At 39.3% G+C, this 23,583-nt stretch overlaps 1 protein-coding gene across 1 annotated transcript in view; it reads left to right on the top strand.

Moving 5' to 3' along the window:
• The window catches only part of LOC146388911 (protein shisa-8), a 115,596-nt gene that overhangs the window by 36,633 nt on the left and 55,380 nt on the right, over window positions 1–23,583 (top strand). Inside the window, exon 3 of the mRNA XM_084926483.1 lies at window positions 8,201–8,316. Within this exon, the coding sequence (XP_084782609.1) occupies window positions 8,201–8,316 (116 nt within the window). The remainder of the gene's footprint in view (window positions 1–8,200; window positions 8,317–23,583) is intronic.

The raw sequence follows: 23,583 nt of genomic DNA, 5'->3' as shown, positions 1-23,583 counted from the left end.
TTATGAGTCTCAATAGATCCACGCCTGCTAGCTTTTTAAAGTTGATTATGTTTTATCAAATATAATTTCGGGAGATATCAGGAGCAGCTTTTGTGTTTTCTTACTCTGCGGTGTTCAGGAAGTCCTGTTAGGGAACAAACTGGGCATGTGGTGCTTTGAGCAGACTGCCTGGAGATGTTTCTTTGGAGTTTTCCAGAAGTTCTTCCAAACCTCACTGGAATAATCTGTATTATCTGTAGCAGATATTTTTGTGCATTCTGCTATTTTTTAAATAGCATGCGCATGCATGTGCATGAACTTTTATTTATTATTCAGGTTATATAACATCATGTGTTGCAGAGGAAGTCCATTTGGAGTAATTAAGCTTGAAATTAGCATTACTGAGTTGCATACCTCTGAAAATTGGTATCAACAAACTGACACTCATTGGACATTTTCTCTTTTCCAGCCCATTCTTTGTAAACCCTAGAGATGGTTGTGTGGGAAAATTCCACTACATCAGCAGTTTCTGAAATACTCAGACCGTCCAATCTGGCACCAACAACTATGCCACATTCAAAGTCCCTTAAATCTCTTTTCTTGCCCAGATGCTCAGTTTGAACCTCCATGTCTGACCATGTCTACATGCCTCAGTGCATTGAATTGCTGCCATATAATGAGTAGCTACTTATGTTAATGAGTATACCTGAGTGGATATAGCAGCTGTATATAGCTTACTAAGAGTTGGGTGTTCGTCTTGTAACCGGAAGGTTGCCGGTTCGAGCCCCGGCTCAGACAGTCTCGGTCGTTGTGTCCTTGGGCAAGACACTTCACCTGCCGCCTACTGGTGATGGCCAGAGGGGCCAGAGGGGCCAATGGCGCGATATGGCAGCCTCGCTTCTGTCAGTCTGCCCCAGGGCAGCTGTGGCTACAACTGTAGCTTGCCTCCACCAGTGTGTGAATGTGAGAGTGAATGAATTGTAAAGTGCTATGAGGGCCCCGAAAAGCGCTATATAAATGCAATCCAATCCATTATTTCCATAGAGCTAGTTCAATGACTTTTTGGGAGATTCCAGAGGTATCCAGTGTCATGCTGCATGAACATGGGCACAGCATAGATTAGTAGCATGTCTGCTAATTCAAAGCACAGTGGCTTAATACCACACTCTTTCAGCCTGCTTGTTGTTGGGCAAGAAACCGGACTCCAATTTTCCATCACTGTTTAAGTGATGCATGATATATATAAAAAACAACATACACTCAATTGCCACAAGTATTCATTTACCCATCGAAATCACTGAATTTAGGTGTTTTAATCAATTCCATGCCCAAATCGAGCACACTGAGACATTTGGGAAAATTTCATGTTCCCAACTTTTCCTCCACAGAGTCCTGACCACAACCTAATAGAACACCTTTGGGATGAATTAGACTGGAGACTACGAGACTCGTCCAACATCAGTGTCTGATCTCACAAATGTATTTCTGGAAGAAAAGTCAAAAATTCCCATAAACAACTTTTGGAAAGTCTTCCCAGAGGACTTGTAGCAGTTATAATAGCAAAGGGATCAAGAGATTAATCTCTATGTATTAAAAATATGATGCTATTCAAGTTCATATGTGTTTGAAGGCAGATAACAGAATATATAGTGTATATATATATATATATATATATATAACTGTGTATATATAACTGTGTATATTTGAGTTCTGTATGGCTGTGTATGTAAGAGTAGAAGAGCACTATATAAACACAAATCCATTTACCAACGTCATGCCTCCAGAAGGACTCATAGCTCTAGGAAATGAATGAATGAAGGAATTTAAAGCTCACATTTTACAGAGAATATTGGTTAACCTCCAAAATGCTCACTTTGGAAAAATAACCTTAATTGTTCTTATTCAATTACAAACTTAGGCAGGCACAGGATATAGTGTGTACTTAATGTGTGTCATGTGTGTAGGCCTACCCGCATGCATCTACCCAACTCTTACCACTCTTCCCCTTTTCACGAAAGGGCCAGATTTCCCTCATCATACAGACTGGGGGGATGCTCTTCTGATTGGAGGTTTACATGGTATCTGAATTTTTTTTCACAATTTAAGCATTTTTCCTCTACATTTTAGCCGTGCTGCTGTGACGCACCTCATACAGCAATGTAGAGATAGTCAGAAGCAGCAATTAAACTTATGCCTTTAATGCAAAGTCCGATCAGTGTTTGAGCCCTTTTGTGAATCTGAATATGCAGCTCCGATGTCCTCGCATCACTCAGTCTCATTTCAAGAGTGCTAATATCGCAAGTTGGAATAGTTTGTGACAGGTTCCTCAGGGAGGGGAAGAGACGCAAGGGAAGAAGGGCTGAGGATGCTAAAGGGAAAGAAAAGGCTGGAAAAGAAAGTGGGCCAAAGGGTGAGAGACTGAGAGACGGAGCAGACACAACGGTGAGAGAGTGCAAGACGGGCCGAATCAGAGGGCCGCGAGGAGAAGGAAGACAGAGACGATGGGTTGAGGAAGTGATACAGGGAGAGATAAAAGGCTCATAGCAATGAAAATAAAGATGTGGGAGAGATAATGGGTGTGTGTGTTGGGGGGAGGGGGGGCAAAGTCAGACCCAGAAAGTTGGGGAGATAAAACAGAATTAGAAGAGAAGCGAAAGAACGAGAGGATGCTTCCAGGGAGATAGGGGGTGCAGTGAACAACAAGTGCTCAACAATAGCCCTCATAAGCATTCTGCAGGGGGCTGAAGAAAATCAAGAGACAGTGTGAGTGGGGGTGGAGGGATGAAACAGGAAGACAAATGGAGTAATGGATTGGAAGTGGACACATATTAATGAGAAAATGTATTAGCTAGCAAGCAGAAAATCAAAGGGCAATTGAGATGCATGTGTGGATACATTATGTGGCACACACCATCCAGTCTGTGGGTACTGCTTATGCTTCCATGTCCCTTTAAGCCATCAGTTACACAATATCCCTGTGGAAATCTCATTCTTGTTCTCTAACTTCAAACTTTGTGTTTTTAGCCATGCTAGTTTCAACCAAATAATGCTAGAGATAAAGGTGTAAGCTAATAGTCATGATAAATGATGACAATTTAAGTAATAATTTCTAATAAAACTGCTGAGTTGCTCATTTTTTCCCTTTGTTGACAGTAAGCTCAGCCTAATCACATTCAGCCCAGAGAGCATGTGTCATATGTGAAATTCCACTAAGTTGAATTTAAAAAAAAGAAAGAAAGAAAGAAAAAGAAAAAGAAAAACAGAAAAGAAACAAAAAGTTATTCGGCTAGAAAATTATCCAGGGGAGGTTTGCTGAGCTGGGAGCTTTACAGCAGCACCTCCCTTCATATTCACACCTGGGAGTAGCTGTCGTAGGCAGCCATCTTTAAACAACACAAAAAAAAGCCAAAATGTAAAAATTGACAGCTCTTACCTCTCTGTTCTAAGCTCCTCCCACCAAACAAGATTTGAGATTTAAGCCATGCTGTTCAAGGCTCAAGGACTCCATCTAACCTGTTAAGCCACCACAATATACTGCTTTAAATGCTTTTCTGGCATGTCTGTCATATTAGTCTATAGTCTCATCTGGTCTGGTCCTGAGAGTCCTGTGACTGGCTAAAGTCTGCGAAACATCAAAGGTGAAGAGCAAGTTTTTAGGGTGATTTGCTTATTAAAAAGCTAATGAATAGATTTCAATTTAGATCACATTTCTGTGAAGTTAGTATTTTTGTTTGATTGAAATAGATTTTGCTTAAGATAAATAAACAGAAAAGTGAAGAATGTATTTCCTCAAGGGAAAGATGCAGGACTAGAATATCACTTTTATAGATGTTCACTGCATGGCAGAATCAGATCAAGAATCAACATTACTGGTGACTGCTGGCTCACTCCAACAGACCACAAACTTCCAAAAGAAAAAACAAAACTACTGATCCACAAATTTTATCAGTACAGTTACAACATAATGTCAAGTGTCAGATAATAATAAGCTACAGTATAGCTAATTTTATGCTAAGTCTCATAAAGGATTCAGGATCAAAGTCAGGACACTGAGTCAGGATGTTTAAACAAACAGAAGTTTGGCAAAAAAGTTGGGTTGAATTAAAAAATCAGTAAAACATTCAACCAAAATAAATGTGAAAGGAAAAACAGGATACAAATTCTAAAGGAATAACTAAACTCTGTCGCTTGTTATTGAAGACTTTTGCTATTACTTCTATACTTTGAAATTCTCTTTTGAGTACATAAGCGTGTTCTCTCTGTCAAGAGCCCAAGAGCACTCATAACAGCTGAGTTGAGCTGAGTTGTGAATGCTCCATGCTTACTGCTCTCAGTCCTCAGTTCCCCTCTCTTCTGATAGCAGCAAAGACTTTGAAGGAACGTTAGCACTGATAATGCTAGCGAGCTAACAGCAGATTTTCTTCAGGCATTGCAGGCAAAGCAACACACTTTATGTGCTGTAGCATTAATTAGGTTTTCGTGTAAATGAATTTACATTCACAACACGCTGCAAATGTTCCTAAAATGCAGTAGCTAGCACCACAATCACAGCCAACATTGCAAATGTTGTTGCTGGTAAGTGCACGGTTTGCTAAGAACAACCAGCGACAGTAGGGTTGCCAAGTTTTTAGCTATCAAATAAAGGACACTGTGGCGTGCCAGAAGCACAATGCACAACCAGCTGGGCATAATACAAATATGTACTGTATGTTCATATTTTTATAATAAAAATGCAGTAAAATGTTGGTATTCAGTTAAATCAATACCTCATTTAAAACAATCAATATGGCATTTCCTTTGAAAAATAAGCAAAAAAGAAAAAATGTTTAAATAAAATACTGTATTATGCTACGCAGACCAAACGGCACCATATTTTCACAAATGACGTATTATTTTACACATCTGGTGCACATGACGGGTGTCACTGAGGGCTGTGACACAAGTACTCGTCCAGGTAACGGTCAATATAAAAGGAATATTTAAGTTAGAGTAAGGGACGAACCAATTTTACTCATTAGACGAGGACATCCTGGCTAAAACGGGACAGTTATCAACCCCAAGCGACAGTAATGTTTAAATTCAAATAGGCAGGTAAGTAACTAGTGTAGGCTACTAGTTTTAAGACTGATATACTGCATATACATGAACAGTGGATAAAGAAATAAGATATAATAATAATGATGGTGGACCAGATAAACAAAAAAAGCAGGAAAAATGCATAAACACATAGTCATCACTCCTTCTAATATAGTGTTTTTCTACTATGGTTGAGCATTTTATACAACAGGTCGGTTCACCAGACACTTTCCACCTGACCATCTGAGATTTGCCTGAGAATAATTTGTTTATACTGAAGCTTTTATATCTCATTTGAATTGATTTTAAAGAACATTACGTGTACTGTATATGTAAAACTGCTTTACATAATATTTTTACAGGCCTCCAAATCATCAAACAAGTATTTCAGGGACTTTAAGCATCCACCAATCTGTGTCAACTGCTCAATTCAGATTCATAGAACTAAGTAAATTTTCTGGTTAATGGAATTTCAAAATGGCCACAAAAATGATGCATGAAAAAAATAATAACAGACATTAAAATTTTGCATAATTCCTATTAAGAAGTGCATCTTTCCATGTGACTGTCACATAAGAGTTTCCTTTTTTAATTATTAGAATTTAAATTTGATGAATTGAGTTTGAATGACCCGCAAAGACACACAAAGCTGGGTGCGTTCATTGCCTCTTGCACGTGTATTGTGTTTGATTGCACTATATTGTGCTGATGTTAATGTTTTCATGCTCACTGCTCTCATGACCACAGGCAACCATTTCACAGCAGGCTAATAAAAAGACAATTGCTTTAATGCATTTTGGGAGGCTGTGTGAAGGTTTCAACAGTGAGATTAACAGTGAGGAAATATTTATGGGTCTTTTGAAAGCAGCTCTGAGGTCACAGCTGATTTGTTGACTATGTCACAGTAATTTCCTTGTCAAAAACGACACGTTGATGGCACGCTTTCTCCTGTCATGTACACAAAACACTAGAAAGTTTGTAAGAACCAATTATAGACTCCTAAGTCAGCAGTGGCATAGAGTATAATTCAGTGAGTGTTTCTTTTTCTTTGGCCTTATTAAAAGCAAATAGTGGATTTTAGCAATTAACGGTGATCAAGCGGGGCAGGAATTGCAGTTTTGAAACCAACATTTTCCATCTTCTCTGCCATTGCTTCTCCAAAAATCTTTGCTTAGCTCTTTCAGCCTGTTTGTTCCATGTGACTTATTTTGGACTAAACCTGTAAAACCCTCATTCTTGCAGACATTACATAGAATAGAATAGAATTTAGAATAGAATTCAACTTTATTGTCATTGCACATGCACAGGTACAGGGCAACGAAATGCAGTTTGCATCCATCCAGAAGTGCTTCAGTGATATAGATATATTACAATATATATTAGCAATAATATAGATATGTAAGTATATTACAGAAATGGGTCTATTATGGTATGTTATAATGTACACGGTATGAAGTATGTTGTGAATATTCTATAACTATAGGTATGTACAGGCTGTAGTGAGTACAAGCTATGTACAGGCTATGAACAGGATATAAATATGAAAAACTATACAGAATAAGAAATAAATAACTTTACAGAAATCTGAGATATACAGTTATACAGAAATGGGAACTATGCAAGTTGTAAACAGTTGTAGGGTTAAAAATTATCGTATGTACAGAATGATATTTACAGAGCTATACAGTAGTGCAGTTAAGATAAATTAGATATGTGGATAATTTCTACAGTATCTATATAAAGTGCTAGTGGTTGTGAGTGGTGGTTCAGTCCATGTTATTATTGTGTGTTTGAGGGTACAGTTGTCCATTGTGGGTGTGTGTATGTTCAGTCCATGTGTTAACGTGGGTCAGATGTCAGGAGGCAGAGTTCAGGAGTCTGACAGCTGTGGGGAAGAAGCTGTTCCGGTACCTGGTGGTCTTAGTCCGGAGGCTCCTGTAGCGCCTCCCAGAGGGCAGGAGGGTGAAGAGTCCATGTGATGGGTGACTGGGGTCTCTGATGATTTTCCCAGCCCTTTTCAGACACCGCTTCCTGTAGATGTCTTTTATGGCAGGAAGTGGTGCTCCGGCGATGCGCTGGGCAGTTTTCACGACCCTCTGCAACGCCTTCCGGTCCGAGGCAGAGCAGAAGGCGTTGCAGAGGGTCGTGAAAACTGCCCATCACATAAGGTCCATTAATTTAGGTTAAAGTTACAAGTGGGATATTTAGAATCTGGTTAGGCTTAGCATTTTTAATGAATTAAATGTATGCACACCACTGAGAACAGTCTGCACGTATAATATACTACATGTAAACCCTATAAACAGTAGTATACACGAAGCCCTGCCTGTCATAGCTGACTCAAGATGGTTTTTTTCCAAATCAGCTGTGCATTTCCACAATTTTTACATACAGCACATCCTGAAGCAAGTAAGGAAGTACCCCCACGATGTAGTACACCCACATGGCCATTATCCAGTGTCTTTAAAACATTTAAAGTAGAGTAACGTCATACTGTGCATCAGATATAACACTCAGTCCAAGTCTCATTTGCAGCTGAAGTTCTGCGTGCTCCCAAAGAGTTAAATCTGCAGGCCTTTTCCTGCCCGTGTTCCAGTTTTCAAGCGGCATCAGAACTTGTTCAAAGGCATCAAACAGTAAAAGACAGCAAGAGGGGAAGCTGTCTTATTTCTTATAAATGATTGACGCTCCCAGCTGGCAAACAACCAGAGACTCATCCTTTTTATCTTCACTTCCACTGTCTTGAATTGAATTCAGAGCATTTTGTGTTTTATTGATGTAAATAATCTTTATCCGCAGGTAAAGCTGTTGAGATAAAGTTGTTTTGCTAAAAAAAAAAAAATGGCAGTTTATATTATATGCACATCCATGTTTTGTTTTGTTTTTTATTTTTATTATCTTTCTGACAGTCCCAGCTAAGCAATCTTTCAAACATTCTCCCTCTGGTCCTCTTTGTTTCAGCGCTCTCTCTCTCTCCTTCTTCTATCTTTGCCTCATATCACACTTTTCTCCTCTCTTCTTCCCTTTTTGTGGATGTGCGTGAGTGCACTTGTGAAAGCTCGTTAGGCAATTTGTTTGTCTACTGTCTCAGATTGTGTGCAGGATGCTCAAAGTGTGTAAATGTTGTTTTTCTTCTTCCCTCCAGGACTTTGACAGAGCTTCTGAAGCAACCCGGGGAGGGCGGAGCAGTGGATGGTACTGGTGTTCATCATCCTATAGGCACAAACGGCATCTCTGCCAGAGCACTGCGCTCCAACAACGGCAAGTTTTGTTTTTTGGCATGTATGAGTTACCATACAAGCAAACTGAGCTGACAGAACATGGCTGATAACATGATAACATGGCGCTACCGAACTCTTAGCTCTAGCTAAAATTTTCACCAATTCAATTTTTAACTATTTAGCTGCAATTTCTAGATTTACTTTGTTTTAAAGATTTGTACACACTTTAAGTTACTATTGATTTAGTGTTACGATTTCATTACCAGATGGAGACCCCAAAGAATTAACTACTAAAACTACTAAAAAAAAACTACTAAACACAAAAACTACTAAAAGTTTTTTTTTCACTTACAATAGTGGATGCAAGTAATAAATATGGCCATAGTTTTAAATAATAAGATGAGAATTTCTGCAATTGCTAAAGTCTGGAAGCTAAGATAAGATTTTTGCTAAATTTGGCTCTGCACAGTGGTGATTCTAGGGTTTGTTGGGGCCCGGGGCAAAAATCCCTCCCACCGTCATCACTACTTTGTTATAAATTATCTGACACCAGAAACAATAAAAGTTGATAGGCAACACGTTATAATAGAAATGGCAGAGACCTTGGTTTTTTTGGTAATGATACCTAAACCACACTGACTGGTTATGAAGTGTTAATACTGCTTGCCAGCAAGTGTAGCTAGCTAGCTACAGTAACAAGTGGATTGCCTGTATCGTGTCACTGACTCCTGGATGAGCATGCTCAGTTAGGTCATACTCCAGCTAGCAGAGCTGAACACACTTCCTGCTCGGCTAGCTAACTTAACTAATGCTAAATGCCAAAATAATTTACATGAAATAATGTGATTCTAGTGGAAGTTGCATTATTACATCCTGTCTTTCTCCCATAGTTAAGACTAGACTCGCAGCATTTAGTTATTTAGCATTAATTTTATCATTATTATCTGCTCCACTCACTATTTGGGCTAGGTTAGGCTAGGCTAGGTTGCTTTATTTGTACTGTAGGTAGATTTTTTTCTACAGCAAGTAAGGTTATTTCATCCTCACATGCACATTTTAAAACAAACACAGACAATGAACAAAAGATAAACATGATGTAACATACTGAAGAAATAAATAGCAAATAATAACAGAGAACCCACACAGCATCATGCGGGATAGCAAAACTGTGATTTCTTTTCTCCTCTTTTACCTTTTTCTACTTTTTTCTCTCTCCCTGAAGTATAACTCTTTCATCATTGTCATTAGGTTTGTTTAAACTGAACTATGCTTGCCACTTGCAAACAGAGTGAGTGGAGTCAGGCAAAGTCCCCTTAGCGAGGTCAGGTCTCTCCTACTGTCATTGTAAACTTTGCACATTGCCTTTGCTGAAGTTTGAAGTTTGTCAGCCCTCAGGGTCTCCCGTATTGACCTGGGGCCCCAAGTTGTTTGCCTGGTGGCAAGCAGTGCTTCTGGCTCTGCATAATGTCAAAAAGACCAGAAATCTTCAGGGAAGCTTAGTCCTCCTCTGACTGCTGTTCAACAGCAAGGGTCAGCCAATCAGGTAACAGAAACTGTTTCAGCCAGTGGATAAACTAAATGTGGATTATTCTGAACCATGAACAGTGCAAAGCTGCTAACTACAACTAATACAGAGGTGGAAATGAGCATAGTATGTTTGCACTTCTGTTTCAATTATGCAATCGTGTGCACAAAATAATAAAAACTTTATGGAGGACTTATGTTGTGTCCAGATCCATACAGTATATCTAGATCGATCAGATTTTTTATTCAAATGTTATCCTTTTTTTTAGCTAATCATTGTTATTCAAGTATATTACATGACAAGTTCCCTCTAAATTACAAGTATGTCCAGGCGATTCAGAAGCAAGGGGCTGGATCAACTGGAAGGATTTGAACAAAGTTTAACACTGACTGTGGCACTCATCATCCTCAAACACACAACAAGCTCAGGAGACACTGAAGTTCATCCTTTAAGCACAAAGTTCATGGAAGCATAAGTATACAGATATGCACACATGTTTATATTTCTGTGAACAAGAAAAGACACTTTACTCTTATACTCGCACTCTCAGCTGGTGCATCTTCATCACACACATAAACACATACATGTCTTTCATGGGCGGGGACGTGCAGGGACAGACAGGTCATATTTAATTAAGATTTAATTAGCTGTTCCAGCTCCAGACCCACAGAGGGAAAACTGTGTGACCCATCTGTCTGCCTTCTTCTCTAGACACTTGGATCTCACACACACACACACACACACACACACACACACACACACACACACACACACACACACACACACACACACACACAACCACATACATGCTTAATATAACCCTCTGCTTCTTCAGTGGGTTGAGACCTAAATTAGTGGACATATTTCCTGAGGGCTCATTTGTGACAAGACTGATGGCGTGTTTAAAGGACAAAGGTCCCTGTTGGCTCACAGTTCTGCTCTCACTGTCGAACACAAAGAGAAAAAGTTGCCTTTTTGTCCAGTTGTATTTATATCCAGGTTGGCTCTATCGTGTAGTTTTGCACCAGAGGCAGATGTGAAGCCATATGATGATAATAAACACAACTCACTAATGATGGCTGCTTCATTGGATGTAAAAGCATCTATAGGATGTCCCAGATGTTTCTCTCTGCTCTAGTTCCCATCAATTATTTGCATTTCAGAGTAAAAGTCTGTTTGTTTCTCTCACAAACCATAGAGGCAATATTCATCCACACAGCTACAAAGGGGAATTAGTGGGACTTCTCCCTTTACTTTCATCTTCCCACCACTGATGTAAACAAGTTTTAGCCATCTTTTTCACCACATACTGTGCTTATCAACTCTCAGCTTTATTCTGTCATCATCGTCTCCTTCTGTAACTGTACTCTAACACAACGAGAGACAAGCAAATGAACAAACACAAATACAGGAAAGCACTGGATCACCTTGACAACACCTACTGGTTTTGTAGACTCTAATATTTATATTTTAATCTAAATGAGATCCGAATTCAAAAAGTGGACATCACGCTGTCTTAAACCGGTGATCAAGACTATAAAGGCATCAAGACAGCATCTACTAAGATCATAAATCCTGTAAGCAGTAGGCCCACTTTCTCATGGACATGGATTTCTTTTAGTAACAAGACAATTTGCCCCTTTTTGCTATTTTTAAAACAACCCAGGTTTATAAGGTACTTCTGTACTGATATCAATCTTCTTTTATGTAACCTGTGAGATAAATACAACCATACAACCAACTAAATGACCTAAAGACAGAGTGCAGGTGTGAGCATAAACCAACTTTAAACCACACGACAGAAGGGATGTCAAACATCTACACAGGCATTTTGACATTAGCCCGCTCATATTAGCCACACTTTTAATATTTCATGTGTGCAACATCACGCACAGCACCACATGTTTTAGCAGCATTTAAAACATCATTTGATTATCAAGGAATAACAAATACACATACAATATATACAGCACCAGTGTTTAACTTCGCGTATTGCACTGGTCTCGGTTTTAACTGTTTTCTGAGTGTTTTTGCTAACTGGTAACAAAGCACACACTTTCAAATCAACCCAGAGTGGTTGACTCTTAAGGGAGTGAGAAATCATGTAGGAAAAAGGACAAACCAGTGAATCAGAGTTTAAATTAGACAGCAAGCTAACAAGGGGAAGGGAAAGAGAGGTGTGAAATAAGCACAGACATATGGAGACGTGGTGTATATCATCTAGAATGGGGTACAATAAAATAAAGCCTTCCTGATCCTGCTGGGTCAGCTGTCACATAATCACCTCTTAATTAAACACTTTTAATCCTCCCGGCCACTTAGACAGGGACAGCAACAAAGACAGAGAGAGAGGAGGGGGCACGACGGAGACAGAGAGAAACTGGGACCGGATGCTTTACAGAGGTGTGAAAATTCATAAGAAATTTCTGGAAGTTTGAGTAAAAGAGCGTTCATGTATAATAAAGCTATTTTGTTTCATGGTTTGAATTTTGTGGAACATTAATAGAGCTTTTCATTCCAATATTATTCAATCTGCTCCTTTTCACTGTTATAAAGAGTCAAACTCACACTCGAGCCAATCACCACTCACACAAACAGAGTTTATTTGTAATCATATCTAATCAAATTCATTAGAATGTCATCTGTATCCAGCCATTGAAACATTTTAGCAATGACAGCAGTCTGTAATGTTGATTCATTGAGTGGGTCTATCACTTTGCACCAGAGTGAAATAACTTGACAGCTATTTTGTCCCCTGTGGGCTCCACTATAACCTTTTTGTGACCTTTGCTGTAGTGCGTTTACTATACTCACATATCAACTTGCACAACTAACAAAATCCTGTGTCAACATTTATATCAGCATGGAACTGCAGATTTTGAACTTTGACAGAAATTTAAACTTGACACAATAATTAAATAAACTACTGTGAAAAAAGTCTCGAACCACCCCAAATTCTTTATATTTTTCTTCCAAGGAGTCGGACTTTCTTGTGATTTCTCCAGGCTCTCCGAACTTCTTTTGCAGGCTCTCGTCACGATCCTGGGCCATTTGACCCAGCGTTTTGAGTTTTAATATATTTTGATGTTTATGGTTTATGTTTAGGCTCATTAGGTTCTCTAAGTTCATTTCTATTATGCCTAGGTTGCCGTTATTTTTCATTCATTTTTCATTCACTGTGTTTAAGTCTCCCTCGCCCTTCGTGTGTTGTCATGTCTGCCTCTCATTATGTTTCCTGTTTTATTTTGAAGAGGTCTGCTGTCCCATGTTCATTGTGTTTAGTTTCGCTTCCCCTGTTATGTAATTATGTTCATTTCAGTCTGCTGTTTCCCCATGTGTTTCCACTTTCCCTTATAACCTCCTGTGTGTATTTAGTCTGTGTGTTTTCATTCATTCCTTGTCAGGTCATATGTTGTTTCACACCATGTTTCCAGGTCTCATGTATTCATGTCCAGGTTTGTTCACATTTACGTTCACTGTCATCTTCATGTCAGGGTTCTTCATGTTGTATTTTAGTTCACCCAGTTTAGGTTAATATTTAGTTTTGCATGAGTGTGCCTTGCCCTTTGTTTGTACCTTTTTATCAGCCTTATTAAACGACTCGCCTTCTGTTAATTCGAGGTACGTTCCACGTTCTGCGTCTGCGTTTAGGTCCATTATTCACACTCCACACAGTCCGCTTCCACACACTGTGACAGTTTTCTTTGGACACTGGTTACGTTTTCAATAATGAGAAATCATTTTTGTTTTTTATTGTTAAACCAGTTAAGACTGACCTACGAATCATACAGTTATAAAAAAGACACTTAAATCAAGACATGAACCAATATCATATCTATATATAACAGACAACTTAGAAAAAACAAACAATTTAAAAATGTTTCTTTACGCGCTTTGTTTAATAGCAGCTTATTATAATAATTTGTAATTAGAATAATGTAAAATAATACAACGTGCCCCCATTTCTTTCACTCTTGACATGGTTTGCAGCGTGTCTTAAACAAATTGAGGAAAACGAAAAAAGGAAAAAATCCTCCAAAGACTTGACGCTGATCCGGAGATGCATCTGGACCTCAACTGGATCCATCTGCTGTTCGGTGAAGCTTCAGCACTGATGTATTGTGGCTGTACTTTCAGAGTGCACCTGAATACAATGCTAATGCAGCTAAATCATGTTTTCTCCTCTACGCTTCCTCATTTTCAATACAGTATAGTTTTAATACCATATAAGTCATGAAGTAAGACATAAAAGTGTCAAGATGTAAAGTGAAAGGCTGCTATATTTGAAAGGAAAGAGGAAGGGGAGGGGGAGAGGAGTATCACGGTCTGTTTTCAATGATTGAATGAGTGAAAGTGCAGAGTAAAGAGTTCCTGTGGGGTTACCAATGACAGCTGATATTGCGGAGGGAAAAGAACAAGAAACGAATGTCACTTCTTTAATTTATTATAGCAACACTGTGCTATAAAAAAAACACAGTATTGTAACATGTATTATAGCATTCAGCAATAAAAAGTCAGGATTATGGTGCAGTATAGAAGCTTAGTTTGCCAGTAATAGACCACAGTTGTTCTGCATCGACGCTTCAGTTTTCAATAAGACTGCATCTGAGAAAGAGTTCTTCACATTAATGTTAATAAAACTATCTGAAAACTGCAGCAATGTGCTATAAATAACAATGGGTACTTAATAGTAATGGTCCACTGTTAATGTCTAAAGATTCTCCTCACTACAGTTTCAGTAATGAATAAAATATAACAAAGTCTACGCCCTGTCTCAAAGCATCATCGTAGGCGTTTAATGGTAATATCCTGAGCTGCCTCCCAAACCAAATGAGACTAAACATATGAAACTGATTTAAATTAGAAAAAAAAAACGGATGACGTGAAAATTTCTTGAAACCGCTCTTGTCTTCTTTTCTACCTTTTTGCTTTTTCTCCAACATAATCCCAGTGAAGCACCTACAGCACGTAACTCCACTTAAAATCGCCTGAACTTTCAAATATCATTGAAGTCACCTTGCTACAGTTAAAAAAAACATGCTTGGATTGTGATATCTCACAAAACAATCTCAGGGTCTGATATAATCAGAGCAAATGGTGGGGGGGGGGGGGGGGGGGGGGGGGGGGGGGGGGCTCAGAAGTGACTGTTATCATGATTTACAATGCAAGTGGAGCAAAGGGAGTTTGTTTACCGAACCCATTTAATATTAACGTACTGAACACAAAACAGAGCTGTGCAGGTTTATGAAAATAGGGTTTACAACATTTAGACATGCTCTGCAAGCTGCTTGCACAGATCACACCAATTACAGTCAGCAGAAGTGAAACTTAGATCTTAATAATCTTAATCTGAATGTTACCGGCATTTTCAATTGATATTATTTTTCCAGGAATATGTAGCATCTCTTTCCACTCCTGCAAGCAACACAGTCACCTGTTGTGTGTGTGTGTGTATTTGGCTCGAAAAGCATCATTATTTCCTCCATTCAGAAAGGGTGTTACATTAGTGTTAGTATGTGTAGTTTTTGAATGTACTGCATGAGATTAAGAGAGGTCTACATTAGTGTTAGCATCACCGTGACAGAAGAAGAAAGGAGGATGAACACTAAATGAAAGCGAGAGGTTGGAAGATTTTGACAATGAGAGGTGTGTGTGTGTTTGATAATGAGAAACAAAGCCTTGGAGTGGAGAAACTAACAGCTCTGTGGAAAATAAGGAAGTATCCAGTGTATAGTTGGGTCAGAACAAGAGTGAGAGCAGAGGCTAGAAAGAATAAGACGGTGAGAGGTAAAGGTAAAGAAAGGTAGAGGAAGGAAGGATGAACACAGTGGTACATAGAGAGAACAGATAGAAGAGACAACATGCTGCTAGCTGCGAGGGGGACAGCTGGTCAGCTGCTGTTCTGCTCTGTTCTGGTGTGGAGAGCTGCCCTGAGGACAGTCACCCTATTCTGCGCACACACACACACACACACACACACACACACACAGGGCATGCACAGGCAAAGCACATACATGGCTTTGCACGTCATTACAAACGTGCGTACAGTCTGTGCCAACTGAGCATATACCGATCTACCCACTGTGGTATGAACTTTCATGGAAATTTTCTTTGTATTTACTGTAGAGATGATGAGCTGACATGGAGGGAAGACGGTGGTTAACAAATTGGGAAAAGAAAGCGAAGAAATAATGAGTGAAGTGTTGAAGAAATGAGGGAGAGGACAAAAAAAGTGGGGAAAGTAAAATGAAAACATAAGGTGCGTGTAAGTGAGCCAGTGAGCGATTATATAAGAGTGAGAACCAGAGTGGATAGGGTATCAGGCGATGGAATGTGAATAAGAAAGTGTGGCAGGGGAGGAGGAGTGAGACAGGAGCAGATGGCAGGGAAGAAAAGGAGGGAAGGAAGATGGAAAGCTGGGAATGTGCGTACACTCCCTGATCACTTATAGCTGCTGTCAGCCATGCAAATGTTGCCTAACTGTAACAGTGACTGCAGCACAAAGAAGTAGAGATGCTTCTTTTTTTCTTTCTTTTGTTCATCAAATTGCAATCAGCTGAATTCAGCACCACTTAAAACAACATGAAGCAGGAACCAGTCAGCTTCAATCTAAAGCATTTAAACATATTATATATTTAGACTTTAATTTACAGACCTAGCATGTCTAAGAATTTTACAGAGTGGAGTTTATTGTATTTTGCATATACTATATTTTCTGGCTTTAACAACAGAACTTATCCATGAGAAGTAAAAGACTGGCCCATAATAGCAACAGATACTGTTTTAAGCACTCTTTTTAGCCCCCATATTTCTTCCAATAATAGCATGACTGGCATCAAATTTGTGTCAGCAAATGTCAGCCTAAGAAGGCGAACATCATTTCTGCTTAGAATTGCATTTTCAGAAACCTACCCATACAAATGGATTGTTGCGCCATTATAATAGCAACATATGATTTGTTACACCTACAGCACTGTACAAGGTATTTAGCAAGTTCTTTTCTTTCTATTTTGCTAGGAAAAAATAGAAAATGGGTCCACTGATTTCCTAAAACATGCAAACATATATAGAATTATATAAGGCTAAACAAAGTTCGCACAGTTCTAATGTGCTTGAAAGTCAATATTTGGTATGACCACCTTTATTCTTCTACACAGTCTGAACTCTCTTACGCAGCTTTCTTGTTGTTTCTTTAAGTGGTCCTCAGGTGAGTGTAACAGGACACAAATCATTCAGAAAGTTCAACTTTTATCTAATCATAATATTTTCCCAGAAGTCTTGGAGATCATCAAGATGTTTTTTGGCAAATGTGAAACGAGCCTTTGTTTTGTTTTTGATCATCAGTGGTTTTCTCCTTGGAACTCTCCCATGGATGCCCGTCTCTTATGTGTAGATACAACACCGGTTCATCCCTTGAGTTTGGTGCCTTTTTAATGTTTGAATAATTCATAGGTCAGTGTTAAGTGGTTTACCAAAAGAAATGGAAACAGTCAGGTGCAAGGAATGGACTGAAAATGAGTCATAGTCGATGTAGAAAGAAAACTTTAAAGGACCTTCAGAAAGCCTGGAGAACTACTGCTCAAGACCACTTTAATAAATGAAGAGAAAGTCTGACTCCTTGGAAGCAAAATATAAGGAAATGAGGGGCAACTCAAGACTTTTGCACAATATTGTACATATCTATAATGTTACACCTGCTTTACAATAATTATGTCCTACAATTTCAGACTCTGGATGACTGATGAATCTGTGCAAACACACAAAAAAAGCCACATATGTCTGTGCTCTACTTAATATTCCAACACGCTTTTAAAACACATTAAATAATCATGCTTTGTTCCGTCTCAGTAATTCAAATGCACACATGTGATTCTTTATTCAGAAGTTCTCACAGGTAACCTTGTAACAAAAAAACTCCCTGTGCTATAAAAGGGGAAATATCTAAGCTCTTCTTCTCCACTGGAGGTCTCTTCTGACATGGGTAAGGTTTTGCATTTGTGGGGCATAATTTGCATGTCAGTAGCCTTCAAGAGAGGCCCCGAAAAAAAAGGGAGGGGGAGGCATAGATAGGGAAATAAAAACATTAGAGGGAAAGAGAGGCGGAAAAGAGGAAGAGAAGAAGAGTGAGAGAAAACTGAGAGAAACAAATGGAGCAGGAAGAGAAGGACTGTGCTTTTGATGCAGAGGGAGTGGGAGAGCAAGAGAGAGTGGAGGAGGGAGAGATGGGATCAGTCTGACATTGAAATCAAAATAAGGAAATGGTTATCACTGCAGCCTGCAGGACGGGTGCTAAGTGAAAACACATCCTATAGAGGCAGGGGGATCGTGTGTGTGTGTTAGCATCTGTGTGGGTGTTTGTTTACTTGTGTGTGCCCTTGATTTCTGTGGATCGTCACTACAGTGCCACATGGGGACGGTGCCAATTATAACCGCACTGAGCGTCAGCAACACACCACCAGAGACGGAACGAACGAGAGAGGGGGGTTAAACACAGCAAAACTGAATTAAGGCTATATTAAGAAGTACGTGCGTCTGTATGAGTCAATATTCATACAATCACAGAAACGCGCACTCGTGCATGAGTGTATTGTACACCGTGTAGATCAGGTGGAGTTTTCTTTTAAATTAATTTGAAATATAACTCCTGTCAGGCGTTGTGTTCAAACACCTGACAGGATGTGCGCGTGAACCACAAAGTTCCTTGCTGACCTGTTGATGACTGCTGTAACCTTTGACCAGCCTTCAGCTTCTGACCTCATGCAACCAGATTTAATCCTGAAAAGTAACACATTTTATGAGATCTGGAATATGTCTAATCAGGCTTGGCAGCAATAATACAGGAACAGAAACGACAACCCACTAAATATTGCTGAGGCCTGTGCACAACAAGTTAAAAGGATCCAGTGTAAATTTGCATTCATCTGCCACTTCATTAGGTTACCTGTAGAGCTCCTCATTAATGCAAATATCTAAATAGTCATATAGCAACAAGGTGGACATTGTCAAAATAATCCGATAAAGTTTAAAGTCAGTGTCAGGATGGAGAAGAAAGGTGATTTTAAACATGGCATGGTTGTTGGTGCCAGAACGGCCCGGTCTGAGTATTTCTGAAACTGCTCACCCTCTTGCATTTTCACACACTACCACCTCTAGGGATGGGTATCGAAACCCGGTTCTTGTTGAGAACCGGTTCCCACTGTTTCAATTCCTTGGAGTTGTTTGCCATTTTTGCAAACGATTCCCTTATCGATTCCAGTCGCCCCGAATGACGTCACCACATTGCAGAGCGTCATTTACCTGGCAGGAAACACGGCACCTCAAAAGTTTGGTTATACTTTACGAGAACGGATGACAACAGGGCAACTTGCAAAACTTGCAAAGTAGATATTTCATTTAAGGGAGGAAACACTACGAATATGCAAAAGCATTTGCTCACAAAACACACGATAACCTTAAATGAATGTCATGTTTTCAATTCCGCTCCGGACTCGTGAATCTCAACCCAGCAGCAGCGGTAACGTTTGCACGTCCTCTCCCGTTAATGCGGCAGGTAAATAATCAACTAACAGTGCATATTATGTTAGCGCGATCTGCCTTATTACAAAACCTGCCATTACTGTGCGTTTAGGTGACCATGATGAGAGAGACAGAGTCTGGCTGGCTCAGATGCTGGCAGTTCTCGCTGCAGTTTACCGGTAGCGTCTGCTTTCAGGCCAGGATAGAAGAATGTCACCGAGCAGTGACTAAGTTTGTGGTAAAAGGCTTGCACCCATTTGCCACAGCAGATGCCCCGATTTTCGGTAAGTGAATGTGTTTAATTGTAGGCAGGGACATTACTGGATATTCTTGTGTAATTGCTACAGAATAATTTATGTTATATTTTGTTATTGCTACAGAAGAATATTTATTTTATTGTTTTACATTTACAATTTTTTTTTCCTGGGGCCCCTGTGACACCCCATTGAAGAGCCATAGGCTGGATCTCTTAAGATCTCACTGTTGGGTTTGTAAGGCCATGTTACTCCTAAATTTCTATCTTGTTCAAAGAGAAGATGTAAAACAAAGTTCTAAGCTAATCGACCTTAGTGTTCTCCTTTTTTTAAAAAAAAGAATCGATAAGAGAATCGAATCATTAAACAGAATTGAAAATGGAATCAGAATTGTGAAAATCTTATCAATACCCATCCCTAACCACCTCTACTGAAAATATACCGTGAGAATCAGTGTTCTTTGTGAAAATGTCTTATTAATGTCAAAGATCAGAGAAAAACGACTAATCATAAGGTCAGACTGCTTTGAGCTGATAGGAAGAGAAAGGTCACTAACCCCCCGCTACAACCAAGGTATGCAGAAGAGCATCTCTGAATGCACAACACATCCATCTTTTAAGCAAATGGATCTTCGTCAGCTAAGAACAGATAACATAGGCTACAATTTGCATAAAAGTAATAGTACAATCAACACAAGGTAGCCTTAAAAATTTGAATTTGGCATAAAAAACAGCATAAAAACATGGATCCATCATGCCTTCCACAGTTCAGGCTGGTGGTGGTGCTAGAATAATGTGGGCACCTTAGCACCACCTGAGCGTTGCTTAAACACCTATCATGTGATTGCTGATGGCCGTGTCCATACCTTTATGACAACAGTGTACCCATCTTCTCATGGTTGCTTAAAATAGGACGTGTGGATGTCTAGAAGTTCAAATCACCGCTGGGATGTGGTGAGAATATGACATTTTGGATCAACTATATGATGCTGCCATGTTGCTATAATGGACCAAATCTCTGAGGAATGTTTTCAGCACCTTGTTGAATCGATGCTGTGAAGAACTGGGTCACTTGTGTGGAGTGTGCACTGTGTTGCATCAGGTTCAAGTCAAAATCTGAACTAAAAGCATTCCTTACATCCTCAGCTGTGCAGTGTATGAATAAGTAACTTGATAAGTAATGTGATAAAATTATGAATATCACGTTTTAAAAGTGAAAGGAATCAAATATTAAAATGAACTAAATATTGTAAATATTAAAAGCGTTGATTCCAAAACCTGCAGCAGGAACACAGCACAAGCCTTTTGCTGTATTATCCATGTCAAACCTGTTTATTCCTATATCTGTATATGAATATGTTATTTTCTTTAGTCATCTTCATTCTCCCAGTTTTGCTTTCGCTCCTTCTTACAGCTTATTCATTCTTCTCAGTTTTTCTTTCTTTCTCTCAACCTTCATATGGTCGAGAGAAAGAAAGCAATGATCTATTATTGTCTGCAGAGAAAGAGGGTTAGGGAATGTGATTCTGCATTTCCCTTATACAGAAACTTCGAACGCCTCATTTTCTCTCCCCTCGGGCCAAAATATCTTTATCTTCCCCTCGAGCTGAAATTATACCGATGCTGCCAAAACTGCCCGTAATGAAGTACTTGAAAAGAAAAATCCCAGTTATATTTTCTACTAAGTTGCAGGTGGTCTCATGAATTTATTGAATATATTGACTTGAATGTCTTTTACACTGACTTTCACTGTTTTGTGAAGAAGTTTCCCTTCTTGGCTGTTTCAAAACTGTTACTTATCAGTCTCTGACTTATTTTGTTAAAAGGTGCACAGCAGAATTAAGATATCCTCCCTGATTGCTGGGCAAATCAGGTGTAAATATGGCTAATAATGCAATAGTGCTTCAGTCGCTCTGCTCTTCCACTGCAGTATCATTTTATCTATCTCAGTATTTCCAGTTCCCTCTCATTAGTTGCCAATCTTCTCTGATCTCCCGCCTTCTTTGTGCTCGCAGTCCCACTTCCCTCAAGGCCTCTCTTTCTTTTTTGGTATTTTCCGTCACTTCTCTGTCCCCTTCGCCTTTATCTCATTCTTCTCCCTGCTTCGCTCTTTTGCTCTCTAAATCATAGCCTCGGTGTCTGCAGACTGAGCTGTGTTATCCGTCATTTTCTCACTGAATTCTAAAGTCACCCAGAAATGATCACAGAGCTTCAATAAATAGATCTGATATCCCCTCTGGTGATTTCAGATGTTCTGGAGTTGAGTTGCATGGAGTTGAAAGCAAATTTGTTGCAAACATATGAACAGGTTCAGTAGCCTTATTCTATCCATTCTAGTTCTGTGTTGATCTGTCCGCTGACACTGCTGAAAGTCAACCAACTCACAGAGGAGAAATATCCAGAATAAGCTTATTAACAAGCCAGGGCAGCAGCAGATTACAGCTTTAGCGAACGGCCAAAACAATGACACAAAACTGACAAACAAAGTCACGCAGTCAGATAGACAGAAACCCGACCGGAGGGTCAGTGGTCTGAAGGGAGAAATGAATACTGTGTGGTGGAATTCAAATCTAAAGTTAAAGTTTTATATAGATAACAACAAAATGTATCCAAGATTTATTTCTTCATTCTGTATTTCTAGTTGTAGTAGTTAACACATATTGTAACTTTTTATGGCGTCCTGTTTTAATCTTCTGCACAGGTTAGGTTTTACGTTGCCCACAAGATAATTAACAGTAATTCAGTATATGCATCTCTAATGACTTCTGATGTGCAAAGCCACCATATAATGGAGAGAACTCAGCTAATGAAGTTTTAGTTTCAACTCAAAATTTCTATCCAACAACGAATTCATCGATTTTCTTTACTGGTTATCCAACTTAGGGTTGCAGGGAGGGTGGAGCCTATCCCAATCCCTATTGCCAATATATGGTGCGTTTGTGCAGCCACAGTCTTTACACACAGATGAATTTGAGTGAGTTATCTAGATTAATACAAAGGCATTCCCGAAATGTTCGGCCTGTTCATGCTGCTGGAAAACTGTTATACTTATTGCACTGAAAAATATGTGCTTTAGATGTGGTTTATATGCTAAATTGATTATTTAGCTCATCACTAGGTAGCTGCTACGCAGTGTGATGGTGGCCAAAATATATCATGCCTTTAAAACATATAAATGATACGATACTGTCAGCATGATGACATCATAATCTCTGATATTAGTATGATCCTTAAGGGGCCTTGCATCTACCTGTGTGCCAAGTTTTGGTACTTAGCACTCAGTGGTCTAGGAGACATTCTCGAACAAAGGAACAAACACACAGACGGGTTTTGTGTATTATTGTAATGTGTTTCCCACAAAACTTTCACATAGGTGGTTTTTTGAACTACATACATGCAAAGATTTTCAGACTAACACAGTGGAGATGTTATCGGGCATGTTGACTGTTTTCACTATCTTAGGTTAGCATGTTAGTATGATAGCATTAGCAAATTAACACTGTTGTGCGCTTGCTGACCAGGTGACTTTAACTTTGGACTTCTGACAATCACAGTGCCAAAGTTGGGTTAAGTGAATAAGGCCCAAGTCACACAGGATTAGAGACCAGTCTGCAGCCAATGGCAACCACGTGGTTGTGAGGGAGAAATGGGTATTCAATAATCAGTTGAATATTCATGACATTTAAGTCCAGTTGGCATCTTCCATCGAAACTATGGGCAACCAGAACAACTTTTTAGCAACCAAAATAATCATAAAGAAGTTTTTTGTGCAGTGTCCTCTTTGGACATGTTTTGAAACACTTGGTAACCAGTTGGGTAATACACATGTATCCCTAGCAACCACTGGTTGCATCACGTCGAGTATGAAAGACATCGCATGTGAAACCTCATATGATGATTAAGGACGCTGTGAAAAAGCTAGAACAAAATTTAAAGGTTCACAGGAGCCGTTATTCGTTAAGACATTTTACACATTACCAACATGTTACCCTCAGAAAAGAACAAGTTCACGC

Source organism: Perissodus microlepis, chromosome 4 (genome assembly GCF_051167445.1).
Source record: "Perissodus microlepis isolate ML-2025 ecotype Zambia chromosome 4, ASM5116744v1, whole genome shotgun sequence".
NCBI classification, from domain to species: Eukaryota; Metazoa; Chordata; class Actinopteri; order Cichliformes; family Cichlidae; genus Perissodus; species Perissodus microlepis.
The sequence above is the reverse complement of the archived record's forward strand: the minus strand, read 5'-3'. Positions and strand labels throughout refer to the sequence as shown.